Genomic DNA, 21,968 nt, shown 5'->3' on the forward strand with positions numbered 1-21,968 from the left:
TGCGGAAGATCATTCCCTGGGATAGATGGTCCAGGGTCAGCCACCAACGGAGTGAATCTCTGTTCTTCTGATCTACTTGAATCATTGGAGACAAGTCTGTATAGTCCCCATTCCACTGTTTGAGCATGCACAGTTGTAATGGTCTTAGATGAATTTGTGCAAAAGGAACTATGTCCATTGCTGCAACCATCAACCCTACTACTTCCATGCACTGCGCTATGGAAGTACGTGGAACAGAATGAATAACTTGACAAGTGCTTAGAAGTTTTGACTTTCTGACCTCTGTCAGAAAAATCCTCATTTCTAAGGAATCTATTATTGTTCCCAAGAAGGGAACTCTTGTTGACGGAGACAGAGAACTTTTTTCTATGTTCACCTTCCATCCGTGTGATCTGAGAAAGGCCAGAACGATGTCTGTATGAGCCTTTGCTTTTGACAGGGACGACGCTTGTATTAGAATGTCGTCCAAGTAAGGTACTACTGCAATACCCCTCGGTCTTAGAACCGCTAGAAGGGACCCTAGTACCTTTGTGAAAATCCTTGGAGCAGTGGCTAACCCGAATGGGAGGGCCACAAACTGGTAATGTTTGTCCAGAAAGGCGAACCTTAGGAACTGATGATGTTCTTTGTGGATAGGAATATGTAGGTACGCATCCTTTAGATCCACGGTAGTCATAAATTGACCTTCCTGGATAGTGAGTAGAATCGTTCGAATGGTTTCCATCTTGAACGATGGTACCCTGAGAAATTTGTTTAGGATCTTCAAATCCAAAATTGGTCTGAAAGTTCCCTCTTTTTTGGGAACTACGAACAGATTTGAATAAAATCCCATTCCTTGTTCCTTTATTGGAACTGGGTGTATCACTCCCATCTTTAACAGGTCTTCTACACAATGTAAGAACGCCTGTCTCTTTATTTGGTTTAAGGATAAGTGAGACATGTGGAACCTTCCCCTTGGGGGTAGTTCCCTGAATTCCAGAAGATAACCCTGAGAAACTATTTCTAGTGCCAGGGATCCTGAACATCTCTTGCCCAAGCCTGAGCAAAGAGAGAGAGTCTGCCCCCTACTAGATCCGGTCCCGGATCGGGGGCTACTCCTTCATGCTGTTTTGTTAGCAGCAGCAGGCTTCTTGGCCTGCTTACCCTTGTTCCAGCCTAGCATCGGTTTCCAGGCTGGTTTGGGTTGTGAGGCATTACCCTCTTGCTTAGAGGATGCAGAATTAGAGGCCGGTCCGTTCCTGAAATTGCGAAAGGAACGAAAATTAGACTTATTCTTGGCCTTGAAAGGCCTATCTTGTGGAAGGGCGTGGCCCTTTCTCCCAGTCATGTCTGAGATAATCTCTTTCAATTCTGGTCCAAATAGAGTTTTACCTTTGAAAGGGATGTTAAGCAATTTTGTCTTGGATGACACATCCGCTGACCAAGACTTTAGCCAAAGCGCTCTGCGCGCCACGATTGCAAACCCTGAATTTTTCGCCGCTAATCTAGCTAATTGCAAAGCGGCATCTAAAATAAAAGAGTTAGCCAACTTAAGTGCGTGAACTCTGTCCATAACCTCCTCATATGGAGTCTCTCTACTGAGCGACTTTTCTAGTTCCTCGAACCAGAACCACGCTGCTGTAGTGACAGGAACAATGCACGAAATGGGTTGTAGAAGGTAACCTTGCTGTACAAAAATCTTTTTACGCAAACCCTCCAATTTTTTATCCATAGGATCTTTGAAAGCACAACTATCCTCGATAGGAATAGTAGTGCGCTTGTTTAGAGTAGAAACTGCCCCCTCGACCTTAGGGACTGTCTGCCATAAGTCCTTTCTGGGGTCGACCATAGGAAATAATTTCTTAAATATAGGGGGGGAACAAAAGGTATGCCAGGCTTTTCCCACTCCTTATTCACTATGTCCGCCACCCGCTTGGGTATAGGAAAAGCGTCGGGGTGCACCGGAACCTCTAGGAACATGTCCATCTTGCATAATTTCTCTGGAATGACCAAGTTGTCACAATCATCCAGAGTAGATAACACCTCCTTAAGCAGTGCGCGGAGATGTTCTAATTTAAATTTAAATGTCACAACATCAGGTTCAGCTTGTTGAGAAATTTTTCCTGAATCTGAAATTTCCCCATCTGACAAAACCTCCCTCATGGCCACTTCAGATTGGTGTGAGGGTATGACAGAACAATTATCATCAGAGCCATCCTGCTCTTCAGTGTTTAAAACAGAGCAATCGCGCTTTCTCTGATATGTAGGCATTTTGGATAAAATATTTGCTATGGAGTTATCCATTACAGCCGTCAATTGTTGCATGGTAATAAGCATTGGCGCGCTAGATGTACTAGGGGCCTCCTGCGTGGGCAAAACTGTTGTAGACACAGTAGGAGATGATGTAGTATCATGTTTACTCCCCTCATCTGAGGAATCATCTTGGGCAATTTCATTATCTGTGGCAGTACTGTCCTTACTTTGTTTGGACGCTATGGCACAATTATCACACAAATTTAAATGGGGAGACACATTGGCTTTCATACATATAGAACATAGCTTATCCGAAGGCACAGACATGTTAAACAGGCTTAAACTTGTCAATAAAGCACAAAAAACGTTTTAAAACAAAACCGTTACTGTCTCTTTAAATTTTAAACAGAAAACACTTTATTACTGAATATGTGAAAAAGTATGAAGGAATTGTTCAAAAATTACCAAAATTTCACCACAGTGTCTTAAAGCATTAAGAGTATTGCACACCAATTTTCAGAGCTTTAACCCTTAAAATAACGGAACCGGAGCCGTTTACAAATTTAACCCCTATACAGTCCCAGCTATAGCTTTTGCTGTGACCTAACCAAGCCCAGAGGGGAATACGATACCAAGTGACGCCTTCTAGAAACTTTTCCAGCTACTTTCAGATCCTCACACATGCATCTGCATGTCTTGCTCTCAAAAACAACTGCGCAGTAATGGCGCGAAAATGAGGCTCAGCCTACAACTGGGAAGGCCCTCCCTGACTGGAAAAGGTGTCTAACATAGTGCCTGCCGTTAAAAAACGTTCCCCAAGTTTATAAATGTGAATTATCAGCATACACATGTATAAAATGACCAAATAAAGCAATCGATTTAGCCCATAAAAGTGTCTACCAGTTTTATAGCCCATATTAAGCCCTTTATTCTGTTTGCTTGACTAAGAAAATGGCTTACCGGTCCCCATGAGGGGAAGTGACAGCCTTCCAGCATTACATGGTCTTGTTAGAAATATGGCTAGTCATACCTTAAGCAGAAAAGTCTGCTAACTGTTTCCCCCAACTGAAGTTACTTCATCTCAACAGTCCTATGTGGAAACAGCAATCGATTTTAGTTACTGTCTGCTAAAATCATCTTCCTCTCACAAACAGAAATCTTCATCCTTTTCTGTTTCAGAGTAAATAGTACATACCAGCACTATTTTAAAATAACAAACACTTGATAGAAGAATAAAAAACTACATTTAATCACCAAAAAACTCTTAACCATCTCCATGGAGATGTTGCCTGTGCAACGGCAAAGAGAATGACTGGGGTGGGCGGAGCCTAGGAGGGACTATATGGCCAGCTTTGCTGGGACTCTTTGCCATTTCCTGTTGGGGAAGAGATATTCCCACAAGTAAGGATGACGCTGTGGACCGGACACACCAATGTTGGAGAAACAATGTTTTACTACAGCACCTGTATTAAGTATGCCTGATTATAACTTAAAAATTCATTTTGGAAGTAGATGCCTCAAACACTAGAATCGGTGCAGTACTATCCCAAATTGATAGTAAAACCGCTGACTCCCATCCAATAGAATTTTATTCCAGGGCATTAACAGCAGCAGAAAATAACTATTGTGTCGGCGACAAAGAGTTACTGGCAATAAAATGTTCACTTGAACATTGGAGGCACCTCCTTGAAGGCTCTAAGGAAGCCTTCATAATTTACACAGATCACAAGAATTTAGAGTACATCAAAAGAAACAAAACCTTAACAGCCCGCCAGGTAAGATGGTCCTTATTCCTAGACCGTTTTAATTTTTTCATAACTTACAGACCTGGACACCAAAATACTAAAGCTGACGCTTTATCCCATCAATTTGACTCCACTCCTGAACAGGAGATCATAGTACCCACTATTCCTCCTGAGAAAATTTTGGGAAACCTTACCACATTAGAGGAAGAAGTACTAGAGGCGTTAAAAAACGAGAGTAATCCACCTAACTCCTGTAACAAAGACACAACCACAGGTTTATTGTATCATGAAAACAAATTATACATACCTGAAACATTAAGGAAAGTTGTTCTAGGTCATACCCATGATAGTACCATGTCTGGACACTTAGGCACACAAAAAACTATAGATTTAACTAAAAGGAATTTCTGGTGGCCTCACTTAGAACAATATATATATATAACTACATCACCACCTGTGATATTTGTGCTCGTAACAAACTGGAACACAAAAAACCTGTAGGTTTACTCATGCCTCTGCCGATCCCTGATAAGTCTTGGTCCACTATATCTATGGACTTCATAGTAGATTTACCCATGTCACAACATTTCAACACCATACTTGTTATAGTAGATCATTTAACAAGGTTGGCACATTTTGTACCACTTAAAGGACTTCCGACTGCTAAAGTTACCGCAAAAGTATTTATAGATTCTGTTGTTCGCTTACATGGGTTACCCACTAATATCATCACTGACAGAGGTACTCAATTTACCTCCTCCTTTTGGGGATCTTTATGGCAGTTATTACGTATCAATTCTAGATACTCCACAGCATTTCACCCTCAAACAAAAGGTCTAACAAAAAGGTTAAAACAGTCCATAGAACAGTATTTGAGGTGTTATATCACATATCTCCAAGACAATTGGGAGTCATACCTCCCCATGGTGGAGTTTTCGTATAACAACTCAAAATTAACTTCTATAAAAATGTCACCATTTTTCGCCACATACGGGTATCATTCAAACATCATATCATTATCTAATACCGAGGTTAACTCCCCTAGTGCATCAGATTACTCATTGAATTTGCAGAAAATAATGGAACTACTTAAATCCCATCTGACTGAAGCTAAATAACACCAAAAACACAGACCAAGACCTAACTTTAAAGTAGGTGACCAGGTATTACTATCCACTAAACACCTCAAACTACACCTACCAAGCAAAAAATTGGCTAACCAATTCATAGGTCCCTTTGTTGTCAATAAAATTGCCAATCCTAACGCAATTGGATTACATCTACCTAAGGATTACAAGATACACACAACTTTTCATGTATCATTGTTGAAACCCTATGGGTCGGATGACCAAAGACTTAATTTAAATACACCCCCACCAATACTTGTCAACGATCAGGAACAGTTTGAAGTCCAAAACATTCTAGACTCTAGAATCAACCGAAACAAATTGGAGTATTTAATTAGGTGGAAAGGTTATGGACCGGAAGAGGATTCTTGGCAATCACATACTGACATACATGCCCCTCATTTACTCAAGAAGTTCCACCTTCGATATCCTCTCAAACCCCGAGTGGAATCCCCAGGGGTGATTCCTTAAGGAGGGGGATATGCGATATACCTTTAAAGGTATATCCCCTCCCATTTTGCTACCATCCAATTTAAGGGAGTCCTTTACACTTTAACCCTGCCTGAAAATTGTAGCACCTTGTGTTACTAGCTAAAGTTCTGCTTATTTAGTTGTTATTTCTTCAGGTCTAACTTTAGACTATCTGGGACAGAATTGTCTTATATTTTGAGTTCCTGTTTATAGAAATGCTAACCTTCGTATTTGCTTAATCTCCTTTTTGTCCTCTTGGAGCTATTTGTGTTAAGCTTTGACCGGCTTCTCCTTGGATCACTCCTCCAGCTGTTACCCAAGACGGAACTACTTTCCCCGGCGTTCCGGATGTTAGCCACACTAACACCGGACTTCTCTGTGAACGGAGCAGTACGTATATGAGGAATTTGTTGGTTTAAGGTATCGTTCTCACTATTAACTTGCTGGATTTACTTGTAACCCCTCCTCAGCTACCTTGGGTCATAACTACTCAGCCGTATTACCGTAACTCTGATCATACTTATGCTCGCTTGACTCTGCATTTGTATCACACTTGTTGCATTTGCCAGTAACCTTTATGCTTGTTCTCCCTTACGCAAAATTCATCAGATATCATATATATGTTGTGGTACTTTGGCAGCATTTAAGGAAACCACTTTGCTTGCATAAGTATGTATGAGAGAGTGTCTGGACTTTGTACATATTTTAGTGTGAACGGTTGTGTGAGTGTGTGAAGACAGTTCTAATCCAGACTACGGATTTCTCATCTCATCTAAAAGCTGGGCTTATACTATCTGAAAACCTTTGGCAAGAGGTTTTGCACTGATTCTGTTTAACCCTTTCTTATCTGGAATCTGGGTTAATATTACTTGATTGAATTCTAAAGGACATATACCAACTTGTTATCTTAAGGATATTAACTGCTTGATCACTAAGCATCTTTTCTCTATACAATCCAGTTGAAGATTTATTTTATATTAACCCTCACCTATTTGAATTCTTCATCATTAAAGTGTCTCACTCTATATCCCCCAGATATCATAGCCATTGATACCTGGTGGGTACTAATTAAGAGCTACACTACCTTATAGGTAGACTCTGTATAAGGTAAACTCAGGTTGAGTTATTATATAATTTCACTCATATACCACACCAGGCCTCGCCCTGCTTAACTTCCGAGATCAGACAGGATCGGGTGCATTCAGGGCAGAGTGGAGGTGGACAGGTTGATCCACAGACAGTTCTTATCATAAGAGAGAAAAAAGAAATACTGATTTTCACAAGAAAAACAGGATAACTAAATATATGGCATATAATATATATGCTATGTATAATAAAAATTAGATCATATCAGTGACTTAAGGCACTTAAATAACTAATTGTCTTACATGCTACCAACTGAACAGTAATCTCTTGCTATGAAAGAAATTGAAAGCATGCAACATACAGTACACATTATAAATATCTTAAATAATATATTAACTTTGCTGACATTGAACTTCCAGCAAAAGGCGGTCATACCAGTAAAACAAAATGTGTATGAGAAAAAAAACCGATATCAAATCAGACAAAATAGATGTCACAGAAAGACATCCAGCCCCATCAAATGAAAAAAACAACTCAGGAGATGTAGGGCACCTCAAAATAATAAGGATTTTAATTTGTAGTCCTATAAATAAAATAAGATTAATATACTTGTGTGCTAACAACACTAGGAATAATACAGTCACAGAAATATAATACATCTCACCTAAATATGGGAGACAAAAACAGATTTCTAAAATAAAACATAGAAATAAATATATTAGTGTCCGAAAAACACTAATAAATAGAGCAAGTAACATGAAAAACATGTCACGGTATAAAAATCACTTCAATATGATAAAACTTACTTGATAGTATTTCTAAAAATATAGAAATAACTATAATTTTAGTATTTAGCGCTGCAGAATCTGAAGGTGTTCCACAAATACCTGATAATAAAAATAATCATAGTGTCCTAAAACACTAATAAGTGAAGTATGACACATTGAAACTATACAAGTCACTGAAATAAAACATCTTTTATAAAGATGTAACTATAACAGAGCAGCAATCTCCTAAGAAAGAGATTGATAAAGCCCGCAAACTGAATAGATAAAAGAAGGTTCCTCAGGGAGACATGGCTAAAAACAAATGAGCCTGCCTTAACCTTTAGTAGCCACTAGAGTGCGGTAAAAACTAGGTACAGTACTGACAGGAGAAAAAAACATCCTGAAAAGAAATACAAGCTTCTGATTGTAAATAAAAACAAATCTCCAACATCCCTTTTATTCCTCATTCTCACTGTGACAATAGTCATACATGTACACAACACTAGAGAGAACCATACATTCTATAGAGAGACACTATATAAAAAAGCATCTTTAGACATAGGGCCCAGGAAGGTGGGGACCTTGTTGTGGTCCTGGGCTTGATCCTTCTGCGCCAAATGTAACTGACTTCCCCCAGTTTTGCTTTTAAACATTATGGTGAATCTGCTGGCAAATGATAGATATATATATATATATATATATATATATATATATATATATATATCCAATAACAGAAAGCACTCCAGAAGTCTTGTTAATATATCACCTTTAATCGTGAACGTTTTCGGGCTACAAACAGCCCGTCCTCAAACTTACAAGGACGGGCTGTTTGTAGCCCGAAAACGTTCACGATTAAAGGTGATATATTAACAAGACTTCTGGAGTGCTTTCTGTTATTGGATATATCGTGTTTTTGTTAGCACCCGAAGCTGCTGTACTAGGAGGATCTGGAGTGCACTTTGTTTGTACACATATATATATATATATATATATATATATATATATATATATATATATATATATATATATATATATATATATATATATATATATATATATATATATATACATACATACATAAACACACACACGTATATAGACACAGAAACTGATAAACTGGCTATTAAGACCCAATACACAAAAACTGAGAATGCTGAATGAATTACTAACGAGTTACAATAGACAGTAAAACTGCTTTACAATGGCTCTTTTGAATTACAAACCAATTGCTGAAACTGGATATCAAGGCACCAAGAAACTTAAATAATGCATAGTTGTATTGTTAAAATTATAAATCATGTTTGAAATAATATATATTATTATTATTTTTTTATTGCTATGTAGCTATTTTATATAAATATTAATATGCTTGCTTATATGTATAGTATATAATATGAAATATAATTAATATAAAAAAAAAATTTATGTTTTGTAGCCATTTTATATAAAAATATATTAATATGCTTGCTTATATTAATAATATGTAAGATGAAATATAGTAAATATAAAATTATTTCTAGGGCTTGCAGATCGCAATACTCTGTCCAAAAGCAAAAATACATTTTAATATTCACCGACTAAAAAAACATCACAAAAAACAGCTTGGACTGAAAACAGGAGAATATAATGGCCAGTAAGGTTTCATGAAAGCTACATTTGTTGCAATTGTTACTAGTAATCACACTAGGTTCACTGGTTAGTGTTGTATATTAACCTATTATGATGCTGAAATGTTAATTTCTACAAAGGAGAGGGGTCTAGATGTATATACATTAATAAAAGCAAAACTTACACTTTCAGGTTGGACTGCAACATTCTGTGCTTTCTTGGATACTTTCTTCCTGTTAATTAAATAAAAGTGTTATGCAAACCCAGACAAATAAATATTCTACAGTGTAACTATTTTGCTTACAGTGGGGCATACAGCAGGTAATCATATAGACATCTTAGGAAGCCAGTCATTACCTAACACTCTCAATTAACCCCTAATGACCACAGCACTTTTCCATTTTTTGTCCGTTAATGACCAGGGCTATTTTTACATTTTTGCGGTGTTTGTGTTTAGCTGTAATTTTCCTCTTACTCATTTACTGATCCCACACATATTATATAACGTTTTTCTCGCCATTAAATGGACTTTCTAAAGATACCATTATTTTCATCATATCTGATCATTTTTATAAAATATGAGGAAAAAATAAGAAAAAAAAAAAAACACACCTTTTCTAACTTTGACCCCCAAAATCTGTTACACATCTACAACCACCAAAAAACACCTATGCTAAATAGTTTCTACATTTTGTCCTGAGTTTAGAAATACCCAATGTTTACATGGCATTTACTTTTTTTTGCAAGTTATAGGGCAATAAATACAAGTAGCACTTTGCTATTTCCAAACCACTTTTTTTTCAAAATTAGCGCTAGTTACATTGGGACACTGATATCTTTCAGGAATCCCTGAATATCCCTTGACATGTATATATTTTTTTTTTTTAGAAGACATCCCAAAGTATTGATCTAGGCCCATTTTGGTATATTTCATGCCACCATTTCACTGCCAAATGAGATTAAATAAAAACAATTGTTCACTTTTTCACAAACTTTAGGTTTCTCACTGAAATTATTTACAAACAACTTGTGCAATTATGGCATAAATGGTTGTAAACGCTTCTCTGGGATCCCCTTTGTTCAGAAATAGCAGACATATATGGCTTTGGCGTTGCTTTTTGGTAATTAGAAGGCAATTTTAAGCAACTTCCTAATTTACTCCTATAATCAAATTTTCTTTGATCTCTTGGTATCTTTATTTGAAAAAGCAGGAATGTAAGCTTAGCAGCCGGCCCATTTTTTGTTCAGAACACTGGATAGCACTTGCTGATTGGTGGCTACATTTAGCCACCAATCAGCAAGCACAACCCAGGTTCTTAAAGTGAATGTCAACTTTCAAGAATGAGTGCCCGGTTTTTAAAAATACTATTAAAAACAGGGGCACTTTCATACATGAAAGTTTACATTTCACAGGTTTTGTTAAAATACTTACCTTTTCTTCTTCAAGCCGGAGAAGCGATTCCCCCTCCTCCCACTCGTCTCTTCTTACATCAGCAATGACAAATACGGCATCCTCTAATCACGGTAATTTTATTACTTAACTATCCTGCATCCCACAGAGTGTAATCTCTTCTGCTGGCTGTGTATACTTAGGCTATTTAATAGCCTATACTCCAGTATTAATTTGTTCAGTGTAGGTGGCGATACCACAGGCTAAATCAGCTATTTCAAATGCTGAAATAGGAGTAAAGGAGCTACTTGTAACCAATTTAATACACTCTAGCAGGTTAAAAGGATCATTGGGAATAATTTAAAGGGGAACTTTTTTGGGTGAACTGTCCCTTTAACTGAGCTTTTCTGTCCAGGACTAGTAGTGCTCTGTGGCTCCCAAACATTACTTTAACTATGTATTTAACTTCGTTGTAGGGCTAGAATACAAGTGGTGATCTAACGTTAGTGTGTGTACAGTTATTATTATTATCTGTTATTTGTATAGCGCCAACAGATTCCACAGCTCTATAAACAAAGGGGGAGTACAACAAAACAAATATAGGGATCAAATGGGTAGAGGGCCCTGCCAAGCGTTGCACTGTTGTAGTCAGCTCTTAAGGTGATCTACAAACAGCTGGACTCTTAGGCTTACATGCTAAGGGTGTTGAGGGGATAGCAGTGGAGGAGAGGAACTGGTATAAAGTAAGGTTAGCATAGGTTGTATGCATCCCTGAACAGTAGAGTCTTTAGGGAGTGCTTGAAGCTTTCAAAACTAGGGGAGAGTCTTGTGGAGCGAGGCAGAGAGTTCCACAAGATGGGAGCCAGTCTGGAGAAGTCCTGTAAATGGGAGTGCAATGAGGTAACCAGAGAGGAGGAGAGGAGGAGGTCATGAGCAGAGCGAAGGGGACGGGAGGGAGAGTATCTGGAGACAAGGTATGAGATATAGGGGGGGGAGCAGTGCATTTGAGGGCTTTGTATGTCAGAGTGAGAATTTTGTGGGGCATGCAGGGTAGGGGTAATGATGGAGTTATCGACAGTTATAGAGAGATTGGGGGTGGAGATTTTGGAAAAAGCGGGGAAAATGAGGAGCTCAGTTTTGGAGAGATTTAGCTTGAGGTAGTGAGAGGACATCTAGGAAGAGATGTGAGAAAGACAGTTAGTGACATGGGTTAGCAAGGAAGGAGATAGGTCTGGTGCAGAGAAGTAGATTTGGGTGTCGTCGGCATATAAATGATATTGGAAACCGTGGGACTTTATTAGGGAACCTAGTGATGACGTGTAAATTGAGAAGAGAAGGGGACCGAGGACAGAGCCTTGCGGTACTCCGACAGAAAGTGGTGACGGGCAGAGGAGGCACCAGAGAAGGCTACATTAAAGGTATGGTTTGACAGGTAGGAAGAGAGCCACGAAAGGACTGTGTCACAGATGCCGAAGGATTGGAAGGTTTGGAGCAAGAGAGGGTGGTCAACAGTGTCAAAGGCTGCGGACAGATCAAGGAGGATAAGCAGAGAGAAGTGGCCTTTTAATTTGCTGTAAGTAGGTCGTTGGTAACCTTAACATTAGCTGTCGCTGTGGAGTGATGGGGACAAAATCCAGATTGCAATGGGTCAAGAAGGGAGTTTAACGTAAGGAAATGGGAGAGGCGTGCATATACTAGTTTTTCGAGAAGCTTTGAGGCAAGAGGGAGGAGAGAAATAGGGTGGTAGTTGCATGGGGAGGTAGGATCAAGGGAAGGTTTTTTGAGGATAGGTGTGACCAGTGCATGTTTCAGCGATGAGGGAAATATACCGGTGCTGAGGGAGAGGTTGAAAATGTTGAAATATCCCACCTGCGCTAACTTGCACTAATATTGCAGGTTGAAAGTCAACACGACTGCACAATTGCAAACTAGGGTTTCAGCGAGAGCAAAAAGTGTTACTTTTTCTTTTTCAGTTTGCTCGCTCCATTGAAGTCTATAGGGAGAAGACATTAACGCAGCTGCCATATTCATAGTCCTGATCTTAGCGTGCGTTGGCTTTCGCTCACGCGCAAAAAAATTACGTTCAACTAATACAAATTTAAAGTTAACTTCTGCCGGTGTTTGCTTGCGAGCAAAAGAGCTAAATAGTGCACCACTAGTAATCTGGCCCATAGTATTAAAGAATCTTTAATTTTTAAATAATATATTCTAAAAAATTATAATAAGACTATAATGGACCTTTAAGTGTATGAAAACTGCCCATAACGGTAAAAGTCCTTATAGTGTTTTGTTTTTTTAATTAAAAATATTTACTAATCATTGAAAATATGAATAGGTTATATTACAGATTTCTCCCATGTAAACACAACAGGATAACCATGAAGTCAACTTTGCTTCAGAAACATATTGAATAATTTTGTGGCTTCCTTGCACTTACCTTGCATTATTTTTTGAAGGCTTCTTCTTTTGGGGCATCTTCTTTCTTCCTGCAAAAAGAAGATAGAGCTACGATCATGCAAAATAAATAAAATAGTGATGAATAATGCCCCTAAATAATTCTACTGGTGTTATCTGCAAAATGTGGGTTGGAACACTACTTTCTCAAAAGCAAAAGACTAAGAAAGGAACAATTCAATGCTTATAAAATTAAAAGGACCATTGAAAACAGTACAATTGCATCATCAAGAAGTGGATAATAAGGAGACAATGTAATAACGCTTACTCTGAAGTTTAAATGAACAGTAGAAGTTCAAAAAGTATTTCAATTAGCCTTCCCCTCTTTGTCATGTGACAGTCATCGGCCAATCACTGCCTCGTATATGTATAAACTGTGAACTAATGCCTCAGAAACTGTGTATAGAAAAATCTAAGGCCCCAGCATTATGATTAAACAATTTGACACTACTCCTTGCTATTCCAATTTGCCCCTCCACTTCTCTGCAACAGCCTCATTCAATCTTGTAAAATATTTTCTTAAGGAAAATCTGTTCCTATGGATATAATAGCCCTAAGCCTGAGGGACAAATTGTAACTCAACTAACCTAACATTCAGACTGCCCAACAAAACAATCTCACGTCAAGCTCATGGTTTAGTAAAAAACACAATCTCACTGTGTAAAAAAATGCATCTCACGGAATAGAAGAAAAAAAAGGATTCAAGAATAACTGTTTGTGTGAAAAATGTTGGACAATATCATATACAAAAGCAATAAAAGTATATATTAAATTATGATTTTGCCCTTAAAATACTGCTTTAAAAAAAATACACATTAATGTTCATGTCTTTTGCCAAAAGCGGTGCATTAATTTGTATACCACGAAATCAACTTAGACATAGTTAGAATTGTTTTAAAGGGACATGGAAGTCAACATTAAACTTTCACAATTCCAAAAGAGCATACAATTTTAAAAAATATTTTCAATTTATTTCTGTAATCAAATGTATACAAGGGCCAGCTGGTGTTATTTACTACCTCATTAGTGGGAGCTTTAGAGTGCAGTAGCTTCAACCCCAGGTAGTGCTGTATAGCAAGAAGCACTGTCAAATGTTTGAGTTTATACACAATTTGAGAGTGGCTATATTTTGGATAACAGGCATCCAAACAGTCTGTGTGTGAATAGTAGTAAGTGAAGGCAGAGTGTTGTGCGTTTCACCAAGCATGCCTGCTGCAGCCTCCTTCTACAGGTTGCTTTCACAGATTTTCACATATTTCACAGGGTAGCATCTAGTATAAAAGGGGTTGGTGTAATGACCGATCCAAATTACTAACAAATGGCTTGAGATGCAGTCAGAAAACGTGTTTTGTGAGTCCCATAGAAAGTTAAAGTGAATGTAAACTTTGAGGAATGAGTGCCCGGTTTTTAATAATCCTATTAAAAACAGGGACACTTTCATTAATCAAACTTTAAATTACACTGCTTTTGTTAAAATACTTACGTTTTCTTTCTGCAAGCTGCTCCAGCGCTTCTCCAGCCTGTAGCAAGCCTCTTCTTATGTCAAGAATGACGATTCCGGCATCCTCCAATCACGGCTTCCCCCCCCCCCAGGGGAATCATTGCCTAAAGCAACACAGTGATTGGTGGAAGGCCGGAATCTCATCATTTCTGACGTCGGCAGAGGCTTGCGACCGGCGGAGGAAATGCTGGAGCTGCTTGCAGAAAGAAAAGGTAAGTATTTTAAAAAAAAGCTGTGAAATTAAAATTTTGATGAATGAAAGTGCCCATGTTTATAATAGGATTATTAAAAACCAGGCACTGATTCATCAAAATTTACATTCAGTTTAAGGAATTTGCTATGTAAACATTATGCTCAGTAAGAGGGTGTGAAAAAAGAAAAGGGGTTTTAGCAACAGGATTTTGTCTGAGCCATTTTTCAATTTCTTTCCCTTAAGGACCAGGGCTATTTTTACATTTCTGCTGTGTTTGTGTTTAGCTGTAATTTTCCTCTTACTCATTTACTGTACCCATACATATTATATACCGTTTTTCTCGCCATTAAATGGACTTTCTAAAGATACCATTATTTTCATCATATCTTATAATTTACTATAAAAAAATTATAAAATATGAGGAAAAGATGGAAAAAAAAACACTTTTTCTAACTTTGACCCCCAAAATCTGTTACACATCTACAACCACCAAAAAACAACCATGCTAAATAGTTTCTAAATTTTGTCCTGAGTTTAGAAATACCCAATGTTTACATGTTCTTTGCAAGTTATAGGGCAATAAATACAAGTAGCACTTTGCTATTTCCAAACCACTTTTTTTCAAAGTTAGTGCTAGTTACATTGGGACACTGATATCTGTCAGGAATACCTGAATATCCCTTGACATGTATATATTTTTTTAGCAGACATCCCAAAGCATTGATCTAGGCCCATTTGGGTATATTTCATGCCACCATTTCACCGCCAAATGAGATCAAACAAAAAAAATTGTTCACTTTTTCACAAACTTTAGGTTTCTCACTGAAATTATTTACAAACAGCTTGTGCAATTATGGCATAAATGGTTGTAAACACTTCTCTGGGATCCCCTTTGTTCAGAAATAGCAGACATATATGGCTTTGGCGTTGCTTTTTGGTAATTAGAAGGCCGCTAAATACCGCTGCGCACCACACGTGTATTATGTCCAGCAGTGAAGGGGTTAATTAGGGAGCATGTAGGGAGCTTCTAGGGTTAATTTTAGCTTTAGTGAAGTAGACAAACCCAAGTATTGATCTAGGCCCATCTTGGTATATTTCATGCCACCATTTCACCGCCAAATGAGATCAAATGAAAAAAAAACGTAAAATTTTTCACAATTTTAGGTTTCTCACTGAAATTATTTACAAACAGCTTGTGCAATTATGGCACAAATGGTTGTAAAAGCTTCTCTGTGACCCCCTTTGTTCAGAAATAGCAGACATATATGGCTTTGGCGTTGCTTCTTGGTAATTAGAAGGCCGCTAAATGCAGCTGCGCACCACACGTGTATTATGCCCAGCAGTGAAGGGGTTAAGTAGGGAGCTTGTAGGGAGCTTGCAGGGTTAATTTTAGCTTTACTGTAGAGATCAGCCTCCCACCTGACATATCACACCCCCTGATCCCTCCCAAATAGCTCTCTTCCCTCCCCCACCCCACAATTGTCTCCGCCATCTTAAGTACTGACAGAAAGTCTGCCAGTACTAAAATAAAAGGTATTTAAAAAAAAATTTTTTTTTGCATATTTACATATGCTAATGTTTAGGATCCCCCCTTAGCCCCCAACCTCCCTGATCCCCCCTCAAACAGCTCTCTAGCCCTCCCCCTCTAATGTATTGTTAGCCATCTTGGTTACTGGCAGCTGTCTGCCAGTACCCAGTTTACAATAAAATATATTTTTTTATTATTTTTTTTTATAATTTTTCTGTAGTGTAGCTTGCCCCCCACCTCCCTCCCTCCGAGATCCCTTAGATCATTTTTATTATTTTTTTTTTCCCCCACTTTCTGTTCACATTTTTTCTGCAGTGTAGCGGTTCCCACCCGCTCCCTACCCGTTCCAGGCTCCCGTGCGCATGCCCCATGCACGTGCACGCTCCCGTGCGTGCGCCCCGGCGATCCCGCCCACGATCCCGCCCCCTCCACATCACATGGCCCATCGATGGCCGACCACCCACCTCCCAGACTGGCTCCCACCCACCAACGATACCAGCCATCGATGTCCGGTGCAGAGAGGGCCACAGAGAGGCTCTCTCTGCATCAAATGGCCAAAGAGAGTTATTGCAGGATGCCTCGATGTCGAGGCATCACTGCAATAACCGGAAAGCAGCTGGAAGCAATCAGGATCACTTCCAGCCGCTTTAAACCCTAATGTCGTACAGGGTACGTCGCTGGTCTTTAAAGACCAGGTTGTGTGCGACGTACCCTGTATGACATGCGTCGTTAAGGGGTTAAAGTCAGGGCAGCTAAGACTATAAACTAATGTTATAAGCTTACTAACCCAACCTAATACTGTTATCTTCATAAACACGCTGCATAATGTCATGCTCCATACTGTAACTGTGAGATAATTATATTATTAAATGGATATGAAACCCCAATGTTTCCTTTCATGATTCAGATAGTGTGCAAGTTTAAAGGGACAATCTACATATTATTCCTCTTAAAGTCTTACCTTAGATTAAGATGCAAATAGCCTCCTGCACACCTTTCTATATCATGCAGCCGGAACAGTAAAAAAGTTATTTTAAAATGAATATTGTTTCTGGCCTCTTACATCACGATCTGGGCTGCATTTTTGCAATCTGCTGAATATCATTGACAGTCTGTTGAATCAAACTAGTGAGCCTTTTGTGACTGGATGCCATATGCAGCCCAGATCATGATGTCATCAGTGGGAAGAATTTGGCTGCCATTTCAATATGGCCAGAAACAATATCCATTTTAAAATAACTTTTTTACCATTCCTGCTGCATGATATAGAAAAGGTGCAGGAAGTCTTTAAGATGACCAATGTGTAGACTGTCCCTTTACAAAAAACATTCTAATTTACTATTATTATACATTTTTCTTTGTTCTCTTGGTATTTTTATTTGAAAAGCAGGAATGTAAGTTTAGGAGCCGGACCATTTTTGGTTCAGAACCTGGGTAGCACTTGCTGATTGGTGGCTAAATGTATCCCTTTAACTTAATCCCAGCTAAAATATCTGCAAGTCAGGGCACCTGCTATTTTTTGCCATTGTTCTTTTTTAAGTTGTTAAACATCTTTAATAAATTAAGATAGATAGATAGATAGATAGATAGATAGATAGATAGATAGATAGATAGATAGATAGATAGATTAACGGTTGTATAATTATTCAGACATCTATCACGTTTACTCAAAACAGCAACAACAAAAAATTCCACTCATCATCCCTTTTTTGTAACATTCTTTCAACAGTTTAAAAGTATTATACCCTCTCCAAGAGCTGGCAGTGTGCATAATAACCTCAAGTACATTCATTTATGACTGAACTTTACATAATAATTCATTGCCTACCACTTCTTTCTCTATAACAAACCTACCCTCTAGTGGACACCTATGGGATTACAAGATCCATATAAAAGTAGTTTTAGGGAACCACATAAAAATGAAAATGTCTGCTAAAATGTAATAAGCCAAAGTCTCGTCCTCGCCCTGTCAAATAAGAGCTCAGTAACACTATAAGAACCAACACAATCATAGGAATGCAGAACAACTAAAGAAAAAACTCCAGCCACGTTTAACCTAGACACAGAGGTAAGTAGAATTTTTATATGCATACTTACAATCAGTTCCGCAGCTTCCGCTAACTTTAAAGCAAACCCGGTATCACTTTTTTTAACCCCCGGATAATTTAATAATTTTCAACCGCCTATTAATGAGCGCATGCGTGACACAATGACATATTGCGCGTTCATTGGGTCAACTCAACTTCAGTCTACACTGAGCGTGCGCCTAAGAAGAAGACGGGCATGCGCGTTACATGGTCTGCGTCTGTGAGAAAAGTGTTTTTCGGTTTGGTTTATTTTGGGGAAGTAGTCGATAAAAGAAAACCGCATAAGTGGCGACAAAAAAGTGTAGCAATGTGAAGGGAAGTTTTGTAACACAGGAGAGTACAATCTGTTTACGTTTGCGGAGAAACAAATACATTTTGTCAGAGCTAGTGTGTGCTATTTGCTATGTGAATTGTTTGGCAGTTAAAGAGACAGGGCACTATATTTTTTTTCTCTCATCTTTAAAGTGTTCCCAGTGATCAATTTTACCTGCTGGAGTGAATTAAATTGTTATAGCTCCAATACCTTTATTTGTCATTTGAAATTAGCTGCTTTTGTCTGATGTATCCGCACCTATACTGAACAATTCACTGCTAAGCCTTTTTTACGGGATGTACTAAAAGGAATGACAAGGGTGAATGACAAAATGGAATGCCCATAGACTTTAATGGGATGTAAAATTAAAAGTGTTGAAGCAACAAAACTATGATACATATCAAATCGATATTTACCAGATATGTTCCCCAGGTACAGTAGTATATTCTGAAAGTGAGATTACTTCAGATTATAGCTGCTTTCTATGGAATGACAAGGGTGAATGACATAATGGAATGCCCATAGACTATAATGGGATTAAATTTAAAAGTGCTATAGAAACTAAACTATGATACATATCAACTAGATATTTACCTACCAGATATGTTCCCCATGTACAGTAGCATATTCTGAAAGTGAGATTACATCAGATTATAGCTGCTTTCTATGGAATGACAAGGGTGAATGACAAAATGGAATGCCCATAGACTATAATGGGATTACATTTAAAAGTGCTATAGAAACTAAACTATGATACATATCAACTAGATATTTACCAGATATGTTCCCCAGGTACAGTAGCATATTCTGAAAGTGAGATTACATTAGATTATAGCTGCTTTCTATGGAATGACAAGGGTGAATGACAAAATGGAATGCCCATAGACTATAATGGGATTAAATTTAAAAGTTCTATAGAAACTAAACTATGATACATATCAACTAGATATTTACCAGATATGTTCCCCAGGTACAGTAGCATATTCTCAAAGTGAGATTACTTCAGATTATAGCTGCTTTCTATGGAATGACAAGGGTGAATGACAAAATGGAATGCCCATAGACTATAATGGGATTACATTTAAAAGTGCTATAGAAACTAAACTATGATACATATCAACTAGATATTTACCAGATATGCTCCCCAGGTACAATAGCATATTCTGAAAGTGAGATTACTTCAGATTATAGCTGCTTTCTATGGAATGACAAGGGTGAATGACAAAATGGAATGCCCATAGACTATAATGGGATTACATTTAAAAGTGCTATAGAAACTAAACTATGATACATATCAAATAGATATTTACCAGATATGTTCCCCAGGTACAGTAGCATATTCTGAAAGTGAAATTACTTCAGATTATAGCTGTTTTCTATGGAATGACAAGGGTGAATGACAAAATGGAATGCCCATAGACTTTAATGGGATGTAAAATTAAAAGTGTTGAAGCAACAAAACTATGATACATATCAACTAGATATTTACCAGATATGTTCCCCATGTACAGTAGCATATTCTGAAATGAGATTACATCAGATTATAGCTGCTTTCTATGGAATGACAAGGGTGAATGACAAAATGGAATGCCCATAGACTATAATGGGATTACATTTAAAAGTGCTATAGAAACTAAACTCTGATACATATCAACTAGATATTTACCAGATATGTTCCCCAGGTACAGTAGCATATTCTGAAAGTGAGATTACTTCAGATTATAGCTGCTTTCTATGGAATGACAAGGGTGAATGACAAGATAGAATGCCCATAGACTATAATGGGATTAAATTTAAAAGTGCTATAGAAACTAAACTATGATACATATCAAATAGATATTTACCAGTTATGTTCCCCAGGTACAGTAGCATATTCTGAAAGTGAGATTACTTCAGATTATAGCTGCTTTCTATGGAATGACAAGGGTGAATGACAAAATGGAATGCCCATAGACTTTAATGGGATGTAAAATTAAAAGTGTTGAAGCAACAAAACTATGATACATATCAACTAGATATTTACCAGATATGTTCCCCATGTACAGTAGCATATTCTGAAATGAGATTACATCAGATTATAGCTGCTTTCTATGGAATGACAAGGGTGAATGACAAAATGGAATGCCCATAGACTATAATGGGATTACATTTAAAAGTGCTATAGAAACTAAACTATGATACATATCAACTAGATATTTACCAGATATGTTCCCCAGGTACAGTAGCATATTCTGAAAGTGAGATTACTTCAGATTATAGCTGCTTTCTATGGAATGACAAGGGTGAATGACAAAATGGAATGTAAAATTAAAAGTGTTGAAGCAACAAAACTATGATACATATCAACTAGATATTTACCAGATATGTTCCCCAGGTACAGTAGCATATTCTGAAAGTGAGATTACTTCAGATTATAGCTGCTTTCTATGGAATGACAAGGGTGAATGACAAAATGGAATGCCCATAGACTATAATGGGATTACATTTAAAAGTGCTATAGAAACTAAACTGATACATATCAACTAAGTGTTTCTCAACAGCCGGGCCGCGGCCCACTACCGGGCCACGATGGCCCTGCTGGTGGGCCGCGACCCGACATTGCCTTATAGTGGGTTAATTTTATAATTCATTGGTGTCAGTAGGATATTAATATGGATCCCACTGACACCAATTAATTATTACATAATTAAACCACTGTAAAAGAGGGAGGGGAGAGAGAGAGAGAGAGAGAGAGAGAAAAAGAGAGGGAGGAGAGAGAGAGAAAGAGATGGAGGAGATGGAGAGAGGGGGGAGGAGATAGATAGAGAGAGAGAGAGAGGGGGGGGGGAGGAGAGAGAAAGAGACAGGGGAGGAGAGAAAGAAAAAGAGAGAGAGGGGAGGAGAGAGAGAGAGAAAGAGAGAGGGGAGGAGAGAGAGAAAAAGAGAGAGAGGGGAGGAGAGAGAGAGAGAGAAAGAGAGGGGAGGAGAGAGAGAAAAAGAGAGAGAGGGGAGGAGAGAGAGGGGAGGAGAGAGAGAAAGAGAGAGGGGAGGAAAGAGAAAGAGAGAGGGGAGGAGAGAGAAAGAGAGAGGGGAGGAGAGAGAAAGAGAGAGGGGAGAGAGGGGAGGAGAGAGAGAGAGAAAGAGAGAGGGGAGGAGAGAAAGAGACTGTGTATATATATATATATATATATTTCTTCCAAACCTACTGCAACCCACTCCCGATGCTTACCGGGCCCTGGACCGGTCTGGCTAGAACTTACCGGGCCTTGAGGTCACTTAGGTTGAGAACCACTGAACTAGATATTTACTAGATATGTTCCCCAGGTACAGTAGCATATTCTGAAAGTGAGATTACATCAGATTATAGCTGCTTTCTATGGAATGACAAGGGTGAATGACAAAATGGAATGCCCATAGACTATAATGGGATTACATTTAAAAGTGCTATAGAAACTAAACTCTGATACATATCAACTAGATATTTACC

At 38.2% G+C, this 21,968-nt stretch overlaps 1 protein-coding gene across 1 annotated transcript in view; it reads right to left on the reverse strand.

Moving 5' to 3' along the window:
• CENPU (centromere protein U) overlaps positions 1-18,334 on the reverse strand; it is a 150,300-nt gene extending 131,966 nt beyond the window's left edge. The window contains exons 1-3 of the mRNA XM_053703875.1: positions 18,200-18,334; positions 12,864-12,912; positions 9,221-9,269 (exon numbers count right to left, since the gene is read on the reverse strand). Of these exons, the coding sequence (XP_053559850.1) occupies positions 9,221-9,269; positions 12,864-12,901 (87 nt within the window). The 5' untranslated portion in view covers positions 12,902-12,912; positions 18,200-18,334. The remainder of the gene's footprint in view (positions 1-9,220; positions 9,270-12,863; positions 12,913-18,199) is intronic.
• Between the last annotated feature and the right edge of the window lie 3,634 nt (positions 18,335-21,968).

The sequence above is a fragment of the Bombina bombina genome, chromosome 2 (assembly GCF_027579735.1).
Source record: "Bombina bombina isolate aBomBom1 chromosome 2, aBomBom1.pri, whole genome shotgun sequence".
NCBI lineage: Eukaryota > Metazoa > Chordata > Amphibia > Anura > Bombinatoridae > Bombina > Bombina bombina.